The 16,345-nt window shown below is 41.7% G+C and overlaps 2 protein-coding genes across 4 annotated transcripts in view; one reads left to right on the forward strand and one right to left on the reverse strand.

The window, feature by feature from the left end:
* Positions 1-16,345, reverse strand: part of LOC135107088 (microtubule-associated protein 4-like) — a 493,319-nt gene that overhangs the window by 315,254 nt on the left and 161,720 nt on the right. For all 3 annotated transcript variants that reach the window (XM_064016728.1, XM_064016741.1, XM_064016724.1), the window contains one exon: positions 15,136-15,182. The gene's annotated coding sequence lies outside the window, so the exon portion shown is untranslated. The remainder of the gene's footprint in view (positions 1-15,135; positions 15,183-16,345) is intronic.
* The window catches only part of LOC135107090 (peroxidasin homolog), a 61,430-nt gene that overhangs the window by 10,947 nt on the left and 34,138 nt on the right, over positions 1-16,345 (forward strand). The window contains exon 2 of the mRNA XM_064016754.1: positions 2,056-2,120. Within this exon, the coding sequence (XP_063872824.1) occupies positions 2,072-2,120 (49 nt within the window). The 5' untranslated portion in view covers positions 2,056-2,071. The remainder of the gene's footprint in view (positions 1-2,055; positions 2,121-16,345) is intronic.

The raw sequence follows: 16,345 nt of genomic DNA on the forward strand, positions 1-16,345 counted from the left end.
TCTCTCTCTCTCTCTCTCTCTCTCTCTCTCTCTCTCTCTCTCTCTCTCTCTCTCTCTCTCTCATTAAAGAAAAAAAACAATAGAGAAAAAAATCCACAAAATAAATAAAAAGGTTAAGAATGTAAGGTTGGTTGTGGATGAGGTGGATGAGACAAGAGACTTTCCTGGCAGCGGTGACTTCCGTGTCTTTTGTGACGGGAATACGTCACCATCTAGCAGCATTATCATCATTCTCGGCATCTAATTTAATGCGGCCTCCACTAATTATACTGTCAATTATTGCAATGGTAATATCATTAAAGCACCACTACTATTTGTTATGCTAATGGGAACAGAGGTGGTGATGGTGGTGGCGGTGGTGGTAGTTGCAATACTAGCATCAAAAGTGGTAACATTGATTGAACGGAAGAAAGGAGGAGGAAGAGGAGAAGAAGGAGGAATAGGATAAACATGACAATCAGGAGAAAAAAGGCCACGATGAGGTAGGAACAGCATCAGCAGAATCAGCAATAGCAGCAGTCATGATAGCAGTACTGTCAGCAATAACTGTGATCAGAAAACTGTATAATACTGCTCTCATATATTGCACTTGTCTGGCTGCTCGCCGTGCCCAAGAAGCCACAGAAATGACACGTGACCCGGCCTTATCCTCAGCTTGTATAGGAAGTCAGTCCCTTGAAAAAAAATATGTACTCTTTCTGTAAATCTCTTTCACTTCATCCAACACTACGTAGGAATTTAAACTAATTCTTCCAAATACGCTCCCTTCCTTTTCCTCTGTCATGTCTGGACTTATATGGTATCTCGCCACGTCCCAAAAAATATCTACTGTACTCCTAAATCTCTTTCACATCATCCAACACTACGCAGGAACTTAAATTTACTCTTCCAAAAGCCCTCCCTTACTCTCCCTCTCTCGGGAACTCTTCACGATTTATTTATGAAAAGCACGTCTTGATTGTTTCCTCCGCCGCTGCAATGAATAGCGGGCGACTTAACCTTCAAAGTCAAGGGTAATTAAGTGGCGCGACAGACGATTCCAGCTGGAGTTCAAGAGCGCAATGGAGCGCGTCGCTGCCTTAACGGAGATTAAATAGGCCAGATTAGAAATGCCAGGAAATGATACAAAGTCACAAAGGACAGACAGAAAAGAGTAAAGAGTGAAGCAAAATGGTTAATAGAGTTAAGACTATTCCATTCTATTTTCATTGTCTGAATATCTCAACATGGTTTTCAGTAAGGTAGAAAATCAATGGTCTGTGAGGTTTACTTTGTGTGTGTGTGTGTGTGTGTGTGTGTGTGTGTGTGTGTGTGTGTGTGTGTGTGTGTGTGTGTGTGTGTGTGTGTGTGTGTGTGTGTGTGTGTGTGTGTGTGTGTGTGTGTGTGTGTGTGTGTGTGTGTGTGTGTGTGTGCGTGCGCGCGAGAAAGGTTTTCCAGTATAGCATTATGCAATATCAGATCAGCTTGAAGGAAGAAATTGCATAGAAATGTCAAAAAAAAAGTAATATGAAGTAAAAAAAAAAAAAGCAGACATGTAGACGAAGCAAAGACCGAGAACGAGTAAAATAGACTGAAAAAAAAAAAACCCTACAGAGAAAAAACAAAGGATGGCGTAAGACCCAAAAAATTATGTAGACCAGTAAGAGGGAAAAAAAAAAGCACCACTTCGTTTAGTTTCCACAGTCTGAATACCTCCACATCACTTCCCGGAAGGTAGAAACGATATATGTATGGATCTCCGGAGTTTATTGTGCGTGTGTGCAGGTAAAAGGTAAGTTGTTTGCTGGTGCTCGCCGGGATATAGAGGGGCAGGCATAGAGCTCCGCCTTTCGCAGATACACGGATGATGGCTGAAACAAAGCTTGCAACTATTCCAATATCGCTTTCATATCCGGGCATTACCAGAGAGAGAGAGAGAGAGAGAGAGAGAGAGAGAGAGAGAGAGAGAGAGAGAGAGAGAGAGAGAGAGAGAGAGAGAGAGAGAGATGCAAAACTAATCTTGCAGACGAAGTTGTTACGATACATTAATATTTTTCTCCCGCTATTTTTCCTCAGATCCGCTGCCGCTAAGATGAGTTTCTTCAGACTCGTGTGTTTGTTGCTGCTTCTGCTGACTCAAGGTAAGCCCTACGTCCATCTCTCCTTCTTCTTCCCCCCCTCCCCTCATCTCTCTCTCTCTCTCTTATTCTTAATCTCCCTTCTAGGCGTTATCCCGGAAACTCCCAAGACACGTGCATGAAAAGCAAACATAATCTCTCGTCTCCAACTTCGAAAAAATAAGAAGCATGTTTAGATGCGTCGCTTGCTCATCCTTCCATCAAAGTCTGCGTCAAAGATCCGGCTTGGAATTTCTCGGGAGTGGTAATCTCATTTGGGATTTAGCTAATTTTCTTAAGTCTCTCTCTCTCTCTCCTCTCTCTCTCTCTCTCTCTCTCTCCTCTCTCTCTCTCTCTCTCTCTCTCTCTCTCTCTCCTCTCATCTCCTCTCTCTCCTCTCATCTCTCTCTCTGCACACCTGACATCACATGTTTGCTTCCCGGCACTGTCTTCTCTCTCTAACAAGGTCCCGCTCCCTTTCTGCATTTATTCCTGTTTTATTGTATTATAATGTACGTGAACTCTATTTATCGTACAATACAAGCACGCAATGTCTCTGTCGCTATGCATGCGGCAGGTGGATGAAGAATAGTTCCAGATGCCAGAGCTCCCCAACTGAGCTAAAATATCGAGAGAAATGGAGTATACTCGTAGATCGTAGTTTTGTAAATCCCTTACAGCCAGGGACCCCCTTCAATATGCGTGCCATTCGTAAGGAAACTGCAGGTAGTAACTCCACGGAAAGCGAGGCTCAGCGAGGGAGGGACTGTAAAGCGTCGAGAGTCAAGCAGTGATTTTACCTTGCAACGGGACGATGAAAAAATATAAAGGACACACCACCTTATTCTCTGCTTGGTGATATGGATCAGTATAGGAATTAGGAAAGTATATAAGACCTGGAGCATGAAATGAAGATCTGTCAAGGCGGCGGGATGGGACTGGAGGGCAATTTCAATGGTAATTACCCTCGTCACGCTTATCAACTTGCTGCTGTGGTGAACCTCCCAATAAATGGCTGAGCTCATCATCGTGTGTAGTAGAGAGTACCGTGTCTGTTAAGATTGCTACTCGTCCACTGGCTGAAGGAGTACCTACCGTCACCTTATATAAGATTATAATGATTTGCAAACAACGCACATATGCACGAAAGGCGCTTTTGTATGGGCGAACAAACAGGCGAGTGCCAATAATGATATGACAACACAACTGTACTGAATAAGAAAAGAGGCGTTCACAATTCAGTCAGGTCTTATCAGGAATAATATGCGGAAATAGTCGATTACCACAGAAATGTGATGAAGAGAAAAGAGAACGATATTGAGTGGATATTAATATTATTAGTGCACAAAGTATTCATCGCAAAAGATTACAAGGACATTTCCGTAAGCAAGAGAGGTAATTATTGAATGTTGGTTGTCTTGTTATTGAGTACTGCATTTGCGTCCCTGTTTAAGCGAAGAAATTAATCATTACCTCAGTGACACAACAGCTGTGGGGTAAGACGGCGCCGGTGTCCTCTCTACTGAAGCAAATCTGACCTACATTCATCATAAGATTAATTAAGATCATTCTCGATACTGTTTCCTTACTGCATTGACTTTGTGTGGACGGTGGTTTAGACACATCCACGTGGGGTTCTCGCCACATTGTCTTGATTTAACTGAGCCTTGGGAAGGGTTAATATTAAGAGATCCAGGGATATGATAAGTTACGTACAGTACATCACTCATCTCCGTCTTATTGGCCTTAATTCCTTTGAAACTATCAATGTTAAGAGATCCCATGATTCCATAAACGGAGATAGTTGTCTGATACTCATACCTACTGTGAAACATTACGTACAATACAAATCCACTATACTACAAAACTACTACTACACCACGACACCAAAGAAAACGCTAAATTATTCCAGGACATTTGCTCTTACTTCGCGTGCCGACAGAGAGACAATTGAGCAGGAATTCACGAGGCCGCTGAGAGAACCTTATTGACGGCAAGGCAGATGAGGTGCAGGGGAGTTAACAGCCTCCTCAGAACACAAATGATGTCCGCCACACAATGGACATCTCGCCCACTCGTCGCATCTCAGGTACCGCACCCTCGCTTCCTCGATGAATTGGAGGGAATGCTAACTCGGAAGCTGAAGCGAAGATCATGAATAGTTCTCGAGCTTCACTAAAACAAGTGCAAGGATAGACAGAAACTTGATAGGAATTATACCACGGTGTTGTTATTGTATTTTTCCTAACACTCTTGTCTATAAAAATATAAATAAATAAATAGATAGGTATTATAAAAAGGTCTGACAATAACATGAGTGAAAAAAATTGTGTGTGTTTATGATGAATTGCTTTGAAGCTCGTAAATAGTTTATACGTAACAAAAATATCTGAGAACAATGAGGCACTGAACATTTTCTTTTCCAATAATAAACGGACAAAATATTCGACCTCATTATAAAGAAAAGTGGAGACTGGAATGAAGACTAAAACATGAGTAAGTGCGGTTATTAATAACATAATTCATTTCCACGTCCCATGAAAGATTAATGTAACCGCGACGCTTTGATTAGGAACTGAAGACTCTCTCTCTCTCTCTCTCTCTCTCTCTCTCTCTCTCTCTCTCTCTCGGTAATATCAGACAGCTATCCAGGAAGAGTGGAGCGATCGATAGCATTAAACGCCCCGCGGCCTGAATGTGGATGTGGACGCGGAAGTACTCAGGTTTCAGAAGCCCCAAAGTGACGCCATCCTCATGACACCATTTGCCAACGAGTTATCAATGATACTCCTTCTTCCTGTTCCGGCAAGAAGGAAATACTTATGCAGCTTTTGGAGCGATGTTGTATTCCAGTAATAAAAACACCTTTCAAAATAATCTTCAGCTTGTCTTGGTTCGTGCGTCTTTAGGTAATATGGTTAATACGTTTAGTTTAGCACCTCGTGGTCTGTGCTCGAGTCCCAGTCAAGGTACTCACCAAACATATCTCCATTGTTAGTTTCAAGGGGGCTTTAAGAGGAGACCCGATAAAGTTATGGACAGGATAAGAAATAGTGTTTCATCCAAGGACCGCCACGTGTAGACCAACTGGCTTCTTGCAGCATCCTTTACGTTCCCCTGTTCTCACGTTCATTGTCCTCGATAGCTGACTGGGAAATGCATAAGAGCTGATAAGAAATTTTAAAGAATACCTGTGAAAATGACGGTTTAAGAATCACGTGAAAAGAATAGTGTACGTTAAAAATTACGACAAAAGAAAGACCAGCAAAAATGCGCAAGTAAAAAAAAAAAAAAGAAAAAGCAGTATATAAAGGGATGGAAAATAGAAAAGGCGTATGAAGTCTTCACATAACCTTCCACATGAGGCGTTCGTCCCCCTCCACCCCTCGGCCACCCAGCCAGGAAGGTCACGCAACTGTCAAGGTTCACTATATCGCCGAGAAATTGTTTTGTGTCAGTAGTTATTCCTGTAGACTCTCGATACTTGTGAATGCAGGGGGCGCAAAAAAAAAAAAAAAAAAAAAAAAAAGACGAAAAAAAAAATTAAAAAAAAACTAACGGAGCTTTTTCTCTTTTTGCCCTGTGAATGACGTTTACCATGAGGGAACACGTCACTCGTCTCCCTTTAAAACCTTCCTTTGTTGACGATGTGAGAAGGTTCCGTATGTGCCAGTGTTAACGCTTTCACTTCAGTAAAGAACAAATATAGACCCTTTGACACCTTTTCCTCAAATATCCATTGCTCTTCTACGTATGTTTACCATTATATTCGCTTCAAAATTATATGTAGTGGGTCTTACAAGTGTTCCATCTGCTAATCTATTATACAAGATGTAATTATTTCGTCATTCCATTAGCAATCATTATTTTCCTTATCTTTAATACTGGCTCTGATTTTGGGATCTCTCTCTCTCCCTCTCTCTCTCTCTCTCTGCATAATTCATCCACTATTTCACTCACTAATTCCTGCGCCAGACACACTACACCACATAATCAGCAATTGAGTCATCCTGTCCCAAAAGAGGTATTCTCCAGTTAAATAAAGTCACTGTATTGCCAACGAGCCGCCCCTCCATTGTTATGTCCCTGTGCGTCTAACGTTTTGACACACGAGAGGATCCACTTAACTGTCCACTGACTCTTGCACCTCAATTATTTCACAGCTCTGAGCAGCGAGCAGCGTCCGGTTCTCTCGTTCATTGACTTTCTGTGTCTTTGCAATCCATTCCATCAGTATTCTCGGGGTGGCACCATGATCCGAGCAGCCTTCCTGAGTGCCATCCACGCAGGGCTCGCCTCTCACGGGAATGTCATCAATAACAATCTCACATTCAAGCGTGTTCGTTCCATAAATCATTTCTCGTCCTCGCGTTACGCCTCCTTTCATTATTCCGGAGCCGTCTTTCCTCACTACCTCATATGTTCCTTGTCTTTTTTCCGATTTCATCTCTGCAACGGGTTCGCATTTTGATTAATTTCGCTTACATAAACAGCGCTCGGGTGTCGCTTTTTTTTTTTTTTTTTTTTTTCTTTTCACTTCTCTTCATTTCATCTCCCTTGGCTCTATTTCAGTTATTCATTTATTCCATTTTTTTCTTTTTTTTTTTTCGTTTTGCATTCATTCGTGTATATACACCGTTCATGTAAAATGTCTCTGATTTCTGAATGCTTTATCATTTTCACCGAGCTGAATCTCTCGGGAAGATGTGTTCTCCTCCTCGTCTATCATGCATGCTTCCCGCCACTTGAAGCAGATTCCTTCTTCAATTAGGAACAGAGTATTGCATTACAGGAAAGTCTTCGCTTCGCAATATTTTTCCTCGCCATTTCTCAGACTCTCTCTCTCTCTCTCTCTCTCTCTCTCTCTCTCTCTCTCTCTCTCTCTCTCTCTCTCTCTCTCTCTCTCTCTCTCTCTCTCTCTCTCTCTCTTCTATCTCTTGAGCGTTATTACGTCCACCGTGATTAGTTACTCTCTAATTTAATTCATTCAACATCGTCTCGCCTGTTTCCTATTAATGATATTTTCGCTGGTCTTCTATTAATCGCATTCACTTAATCATTTAGCTTCGTTACGTCTAATTTTCTATAGTTAACATTTAAAAAGTTATTCTCCCTCTTTCTTCTCCCGTTGCAAGTGACTCTTATTCACCTTCCACAGGTAGTATGGCCAGATTTAGTATTTCTCATTCGACCTAACCGTTCTAATAAATTACTTCTTTTTCTATAGACAATATTTAATCAGTTAATGTTCTTCTCCCAGATTAAGCTGCGTTGAATTTTCTTACGTAGACAGTATTTGCAGATTTGCTTATTCCTGCTTTGCACGTCGATCTAATCTTAAATGAATGAATGTTTATCACATTTTTTTTTTTTCCGTGAACAACACTTAACATGACTTCCATTTTCTTCTCTCAGATTAAGCTGTAGCTATTTTTTACATTTCCTTGTACGGACATCATTTCCAGATACCGTACACCGACCAAGGCGCTAAAATGAACGACCGTATGAGTGTCTCTCTCTCTCTCTCTCTCTCTCTCTCTCTCTCTCTCTCTCTCTCTCTCTCTCTCTCTCTCTCTCTCTCTCTCTCTCTGGATGGCACCTCGCCGGTTCTATCAATTTTCACTCAGATCCATTTCAGCTCTAATTATTTCCACGCTCGTCCATTTCAAGTATTTCACCGCAGCTAGTTTTCCGTTCCTTGCCATATTCCTTACGGTCCCCCTTAATTACTAATCGCATCCAATTTCACAGCATGTCCAATACCCAGCCTTCGTTAGTTTGCAGCCAGAGTTATGTCCGCCTGTCATCTTCCCCGCGGCTGCATCTCCCCCGCCCTGACAGTTCAGATGGTTTCGTTAATTCTTTGCATGTAAGATTCGGGAACTGTTACATTTTCAACGTGATAATTTCTCTCATTTCTGTTTTCGATTTAGATCGGGATGTTATACAAGGATTACCGCGTTTTTTTTTTTTTTTTAATGTTGTAATAAGACTGTTTTCGTTAGTTATTGTTTCTTTCCTGGCTTTTTCACTTCATGGCGGCATCTCTCTCTCTCTCTCTCTCTCTCTCTCTCTCTCTCCTCTTGGAATGAACTTCTCTCCCAGCTTGAGACAATTACAACTCGAATCACCAACCTCACCGTGGCCCGCATCGTGACCCCCGCCTCCTTCCATCCCTGCCTTTTTCCCTTTGGTTTGTTCACTTCGCCGCTCCCAAGACCCCTCGCCCATTTCCAGCACATTGGCTCCACCTCCCCCGGTCGTCGCCAAGCTCCTTTAAGAGATTGTCTTTCCCGTCCTGTATTTGCCGTGTACCACTGATATCTGCATTGTGCGTGTGTATGTGTTGTTATTGTTTTTGTATTGTACATGTTAGTAGTATTTGTAGTTATTACTCTTATGCGGATAGAGATGAGATGGGTTGCTAGTGTTGGTGTGTTGTGGTGTGTTGTGGTGTGTGTGTGTGTGTGTGTGTGTGTGTGTGTGTGTGTGTGTGTGTGTGTGTGTGTGTGTGTGTGTGTGTGTGTGTGTGTGTGTGTGTGTGTGTGTGTGTGTGTGTGTGTGTGTGTGTGTGTGTGTGTGTGTGTGTGTGAGAGAGAGAGAGAGAGATCCCCGCTTTCCACACACACACACACACACACACACACACACACACACACACACACACACACACACACACACACACACACACACAGGAGGGAGGGAGAGAGAGAGAGAGAGAGAGAGAGAGAGAGAGAGAGAGAGAGAGAGAGAGAGAGAGAGAGAGAGAGAGAGAGAGAGAGAGAGAGAGAGAGAGTGTGTGTGTGTGTGTGTGTGTGTTCCATAATATAACAAACGATTACACGACTCCTCTAAGGCCAAACTGCAACAATATTTTTCCCCCAACTTTTTTTTTCACTTAATTTCGTTGGAACAATTCATCGCGCACTTTTTGTTCCCCCTTTTCCTGCCGCGCCTCGCTTTCCACTCACAAAAGCATGCGCCATACATCACACCCACGTTTATGGAACACACCGCCAACAAACGACTTAATATCTTTTTAATTACTGCCTCGCGCCCCGCCCCCAGAATAGCTTGCTGTATTAATCTCCCAATCTGAGAAAGAAACTGCGGGATGATTAGTGTATTAGATGGGCATCAGCCTCGCCTGCAGAGCCTCACGGTAATGCTCCTCCAAGTCTGTCAAAAGTAATTTTAGCCACTTGAGAACGGAGTAATATTACCACTGACTGGTGCCCTTCTTCGCTGACTGGTCTTTGTATTCCGATCTTGTTTAGGAAAGCACGGCAAATCTACTCCATTCATAATCCGGTATTTTAATATTGTTTTGGTGCAAATGCAACGTTGGATTTCCGTAAGTTTCAATACCAGATGGTAATACATAAACCGATCAACGAGTGGGAGCATCAGTCAGTGGCAGTGTTCGCGTATCCTTAATTGGTAAAATTCCTGTGATTGTTGGTGAAATAGATTATAGCAACGTACGTAGTTTACCGCCAGCCACAACCACTCATTGTACTAGTATTATTTTTACTTCGAGTTCAGACACGGCATAACATGGAAGAGAATGACGTCTGTACAGCTGAAAAGGACAAGTGCAGGCCGAAGTTACACTGGAATATACAAAACAATTATATTACAGACCATTAGGTACACGCATGATGGCTGCCTCTTTAAAAACTCAGTTGCGGAAGATTTCATAACTTGTGCCGTCCTGGAAATTCGAGAAAAGTGATGTTTTTTTTTTTTTTTTTTAAGAATAGTCGTAGTGCATGCAGACTTATGTACATTCACGATAATTGGCTCTTAAAAACACGGGAGAGATTTTACAACCTGTGACCACCAAATACAAGACAAAGTGGTGTTTTATTTTAGACTAGTGTCAGTCGTGGCGCATCACATCCTGCAGAAATCGCGTGTTTGTTACCCTCAGCGGCAATAAAGTGTACTATAAAACACGCAAATTACGGTGATTCCTTTTGTGCTTGTAACACCGCTCGCGACATTTTTGTTTTTGGCGAAAGGGTAAGGAAAGTTTTTTTTTTTTTTTTTCTCACGTGACCTAGATATGTCTTTAATACTACGTCAGAGGCACGAACAGGTTTTTATGAATTGAACTTCAACGTCAGTCTCTAAGCTGAATCCCTTCCTCAATATATAATTCAGATGACTTCTCGTGACTTGTTTCCCTTTAATTATTTATACAGGTGTGACTACAAATGTCATCCAGCACAGCGACTCTGACCAAGGGATTTTTTGAAAGATTACTCCATGCTTATTACACTCTCCTCTAACAAAAACCAAGTCAGAAAATATAGGTGTAAACGTAATTTAATCTCGTTTTCACTTAGTGGCAGAGAACAGATTGCATGAGTTCCATTCATTAATGTTCTCTGTGGCGTCATTACGAGTAACTATGAAATAACATGAGACCATTGTGTGAAAAGAGTGTGACAGAAGCAAATACGCATCATTATTTTGGTCCAGCGCGACCAAGTCAAGAACTAACAACTACAACACCGCACACATAATATTCTAACCTTAAAAAAAAAAAAATCTAGTTGTTATAAGGTTTGTGTATTATTATTATTTATTTTTTTTTTTTTTTATGAATTCTAAACACCGCTTGTTTACTTTCTCTCTCACAATGTGTCGCAGTCCATTTCAGGCCACCCACGAGAACAGTAACAGCTGTAGCATCATCACGATCATTATCATTACCATTATCATCTTCATCATGAATAGCGGGGGGATAACACACACATGGAGTGCAGTAGACTCGAGATTTTCCTCCCACTCCAGCGATCGGGAGCCAAGCCGCCTAATGGCCTCCCACAGCAATAAACAATACTACCTTTCCCGAGCAAACTTACGGCGGCTCACCTGGCAAACGCACGGAATTATCACCTCCTAAAATGGTTGGTAATTGTTTGCCGATCACGATAACTCATCTCGGTGTGGCTGATACATTCCAGGTAATTAGTTTGGGCACACTTGAACCCCGTGAAGAGAGTGGAGTCCGTGAAGCGAACTCTCGGAAGCAAAAGTCAGTCTCTCTTTCGATTCTAATTTCTGGCCTTCAGCAACGAGCCGTATCAAAACACTCGCGTTCTGTTCAGTGGCTTCAATTCACAGGAGTTTTTTGGACCTAAATCACTTCTCATTGCATTGACATTTTAGCTGCTAATGGCAATAGACACTTGTTTGATCTCTGTAGATGTTGACCTTTTTATTAACAGGAAATAAATCTGTAGGAATTAGAAAAAAAAAGAAAAACATTGGATCTCTTCGTAATTCTTTTCGAAATAAAACTGTAGGTTCTGCAGAGCATCGAATCTTCGTATGGCATGGAACAGACGGACGGCCGAGAAATGAGTAGCGGAAATTATCAGAAATCTTTGCCTTAAGGGGAATTATAGCAGCTATTAATGATAGCGATGATTAAAAAGCATATACTGTATATAACAGTTCTTCGAGGTTAAGATATAGAATAAAGTTTAAAACACTACATTAATTTCCTGATAGTGTTAAATTACCAACGGAAACTACATAGATCACAGCATCTGAAAAAACAAATGTATAATCTGCAGGTAAGCACATGGCCATTAGCAGCGGATAATAGGCATTAAGATCCTCGTACATTTTAGTGGCAGATTTCCGCTGGCTTAATGCAGTGAGTCAAGTGGGGTGAAGTGGAGGAGGAAGCGATACGATTCAAATGTTCGAGTGACAGCCAGTGCATTCAAATTCAATTCACACAACAAAGCACAAGAAAACATCACCTGCGTTTTTTCACAAGGAGTCTTTTGTAAATTTCCTATGGAATCTGTGTTAAATCCCATGAAATTGCACGATACATTACACTTCTTACCCGCAAAAGCCTCAATTCTCTTCGACAAACTTTCATTCTTCATACTTTAACAGAAGGTGAGACGTGAGTGATGGAGTGATGTCTTTCCCCTTTCTGTGGCTCGTGCGGCCCTTGTGTGATCCTCATCCAATCCAGCTTTCATGTCCCGGGACTGTGAAGGGTTTCCGGGAACACCTCAGGCAGTTTCTGGAAATTTTGAAGCCGAGATCGAAGACGCAGTGTTGCTGGGGGATGGGAAAATATGCCCTGGGGAATCACAGCAGTGACTGAGGGAAATATCTTGTTCCTTATTCTTTTATAGATTTTTTTTTTTTTTTTTTTTTGTGGATGGTCTCCAAATTCATAGTACTAATGGGATGATTGATAGTGTGCCTTTAATATATGCAAGACGAGTGCAAAAAGGAGGACCTACCAAACCGTCTATCTAGTTATCGAGGTCTATCTGTTTATCAGTCTACTACTTGTTTAAAAAAAAATCACTAAGCAAGCATACTTAATTAAAATTCGTAATCTGAACGTTGAAAAAAAAAACGTAACATAAATCAAATGTGTGTGTGTGTGTGTGTGTGTGTGTGTGTGTGTGTGTGTGTGTGTGTGTGTGTGTGTGTGTGTGTGTGTGTGTGTGTGTGTGTGTGTGTGTGTGTGTGTGTGTGTGTGTGTGTGTGCGTGTGTGCGTGTGTGTGTGTGTTCAAGTGCACTAAAATTTCATGTAAAAATCACACCATTATCCCTAGAAAAACCTTCCCTTTATACAGGTCACGCACGCATTTGGCTGCCTTGTGGTGCTAAGTGGCGACATTGCTGGGGGCTCATTAAATAACTGCTAGAAATCTGCCGAGTGCATGTACTTGCTGGGTGATCGCTGCTCTTGGCCTGACCTGGACTGTGTGGGAAGGTTGTGCAAGGTAGAGATTGTGAGGGCAGGGAACTCTGTGGCCTTCAGCTTCTCTGGGAGATGGATGCAATGGAGTGGAAAGGTGTAGGCGGTGGGATTGAAAGGGCAGGGAACTCTGTGGCCTCTAACTGCTCTTGGTCTGGGTTAGGGTAGCGTGGGAGGGTACGGGAAATAGGAATAGTTAAGATAGGGAGTTTTCTGGTCTTCTGATGCTCTGGGGATGGGATACAGTAGCAAAGGGAGGATGTAGGTGGTGGGGACTGTACGGGGAGGGAACTTTGTATCCTCTTGTAGCTCTGGGCCTTGGATGATGTGTGGAGGGTGTAGGTGGTGGAGACTGTTAAGGAAAGAGAACTATGGCTTGATAATTGAACGTGGAAAGAGTGTAGGAAAGGAAGATTTGACAAATTCATGAAGGGGGTGACAGCATTTAGGTAGGTGACTTTTGTACAAGAATTGCCACGTGTAGGCCTGATAGTGTCTTGCAGCTTCCTTTACTTTCACGTGTTCTTGTGCTCCGTGGCTGTCAGGGGAGGCAGCGGTGGTAAGGCTTGCAGAGTGTGTGGGCGTGAGACGTGCATGCGCAAAGAACACGTGACAGGTTAATTTGTCCTTGAGTTTCAGCGACATTAGCGAGACTTTTACTTTTTTTTTTTTTTTTTTTTATGCAATTTTTTTTTTTTTTTTATCCTTTACTGGTCGCCGTCATTAGTGTTCTTTATCGTCAAATCTAAGAACAAGTTACGACCGCATAAGACTATTTCATTTTTTTTTTTTCTCTCTCTCTCTCTCCCTTGCATCTATATATAAAGGCACCGTTTGGAAATTGCAGGCACTCTTGGACGCACTTATAACAATGGTACCTAAACACGAAATCCTACGAGCAATATTTCGTGCCTCGTCTGAAAACATAAAGAGGGGGGAAGGCCAGAATAGTTTTCCCTCAACACGGAGGAAGATGGAGTAAAAATGCATTTCAAAACAGCCGATTCGAGGATGAAGCTTTTATCCCGGAGTCTTTTTTTTTTTTTTTTTTTTTTTTTTTTTCCTTCTCACCAGCCCGTATCCGGCATGCCATTCTTATTTCCCGCCTATCGCCCACCGCCCCACGCTAGGTTTTCAACACAGCTTAATTCTGTTCATTGATCGCCCCGTGTTGATGCTGATTCAAGTTCACTACCGCTTAACTACCTGAATATACTGGTATTAAAGAATGAATCTGATTAGTTCTTTGCATATTTTCTTGTTTTATGCTCTGGTTTGTTCTGTCCATTGATCGCTGTGTATTGATGCTCATTCAAGGTCACTGCTGCTTAATTACCTGAATATACTGGTATGAAAGAAATAGTTTAATCGTTTCTTTACTTATTTTCTTGTTTTCTGCTTTAGTTTATTCTGTGTATTGATGCTAATTCAAGTTCAATACTAGCTGGATATACAACACTGATATTAGAGAAAGGCAGAGTTTGAAAAATTAATCACTCCTTTACTTGCTTTCTTGTTTTATATTACATTTTAATCTCTTTACTTGCTTCCATTACCTACACAACTTTTCTATATCGCCTTTCTTCAATAACATTATGTGTAGGATACGTTACCTTCACTGATCGCTTCCACCAATAAAAGACTAAAATGAAATAAGGTCACCTCGAGCTGGGCAGGCGGGACAAGAAGGAAGCATCCGGCATAGGCAAACAAACTAGAGCTGAATATTCATACCACTCAGAAAAATCGTGAAGAGAGCGACCGCACAATACGAACAATTGACGAAATGACATGCATATTAATGGCACAGTAAAGATGAAAGGCCTGCAAGGGGTGCACCAAGAGAGGACAGTAAAATGATATAAATGAAACGCTTGGCAGTGAACCTAAACACAGAAGTGGACGGGAAAATGCAGATGAAGCTTGCCAGACTTAGATCAGTAGTGTGTCTCTAGTTCAGTGTTTTGCTTCCATGATCTTGAATAAAATCAGATTATGAACCCCCTTCTTTCCATGAAAATATGCTTAAAATATTGCAAGACGCTGGCAATCAATTTATGATGTAAGTGAACTGGCGCATCATTATTAAGAAAGAGCAGAGCAACAAGGTATACTTACTTATATATGTTTCCAGTCACCAGTGCCTCGTTTCCAGTTGAAAAAAACGCACCTTATTATTAAAAGCACAGGAAGAAAGTATACCAGTGAAGCTTAATTTCTGAATGACTAGCGTCTTGCTTCCACCCAAAGAAGACAGAGAAAGTTTAAGAAACAAACTTAAAACTTACGTATGTCCCGAGTCTCCGATGTCTCGCTTCTACCTGAAGACCCGCACCTGAAATGTAAAGAATCATAAGCTGACACATTTTTTCCCTTAATGAGAACTCCCCGAAGAAAAACTGGAAGCAATCCGAAGCACCTTGTCTAATTTGATCAGCTGATTGAGGAGTGTTTTGAATTCACCCCGCACACTGCGCCATTCAGGAGGGAAATTGATAACGATGAATTTATGTCCAAGTTTCTTAACGATGCTGACAAGGATATATATAGTTTAAGTATTATATATTCGTACTATGCCATTACTGTTTTCTCCTAATGTATTTCAAAAGTGCGCAGGACTCCTTTTGCATGTCCACCCTTCCCAATCAAGCTGAACTGCCTTGTGCTAATAAAGTTTCGTAAATCACACAACCTGTCCTAACAAGAACAAGGTTGTCTGACACGCAGGGGAGTGTTTCTGTTTATATTTCAAACTACATTTATGCGTAGGGCTCGCCTGCCTAGAATTCTTTATCAAGCCGTAGCTAGGCAAAGGGGGTACCTGCGCCTGCTCGAGTAACTGTCCCTGTCTCTCGTGATCAGCGATGAAGGAAGAACAGAGCAAGAATGTGGAATTATTCTGGGCATACAAAGTGAACGTGAAAGACTCCCAACGTGAGAATTTAAAGAACAGATAGGGCAAGCATGAACAGAAAATTTAGAGTGAGTAAAAGCCCAAAGAATGAACGTGAAAGACTTCCAAGGTGAGGATTAAAAGAGCAGATAATGTCAAGTAGCATGAACTGAGTGAAAATGAAAGACTTCTAAGGCAAGAACCACAAGAGCCAAATTTTGCAAGGTTTTCAAAAACGAGTAACACAATTATGAATTAGGGAAAGATAGACTGCAGGAATATAGCAAAGTCCAGTACACAGGAGCGGTTGAGAACACACAGCAAGACACACAAGTTTAAAGAGACGCAGTAAGGTTGTGTAATAGGGAAAGTGACGATTACCATGTGTTGTGATATATGACTGTGCACGCTCCCTTGTACTTCAGCTGGAAAGTAAAAACCTCAGCAAGAAATAAAGTGAGAATGAGTGTTGTGGCGGTGTGACAAATTTCTCTATCTATCTGTACATCTTTCTACTCGTCTATTTAAGTACCTGTCTTTCTGTTCCATGTTCTACTTGGAATAGATAGAGGCAAGTGAAGAAAGGTCATGAGAAACCTTTAACC

This window comes from Scylla paramamosain, chromosome 14 (assembly GCF_035594125.1).
Source record: "Scylla paramamosain isolate STU-SP2022 chromosome 14, ASM3559412v1, whole genome shotgun sequence".
NCBI classification, from domain to species: domain Eukaryota; kingdom Metazoa; phylum Arthropoda; class Malacostraca; order Decapoda; family Portunidae; genus Scylla; species Scylla paramamosain.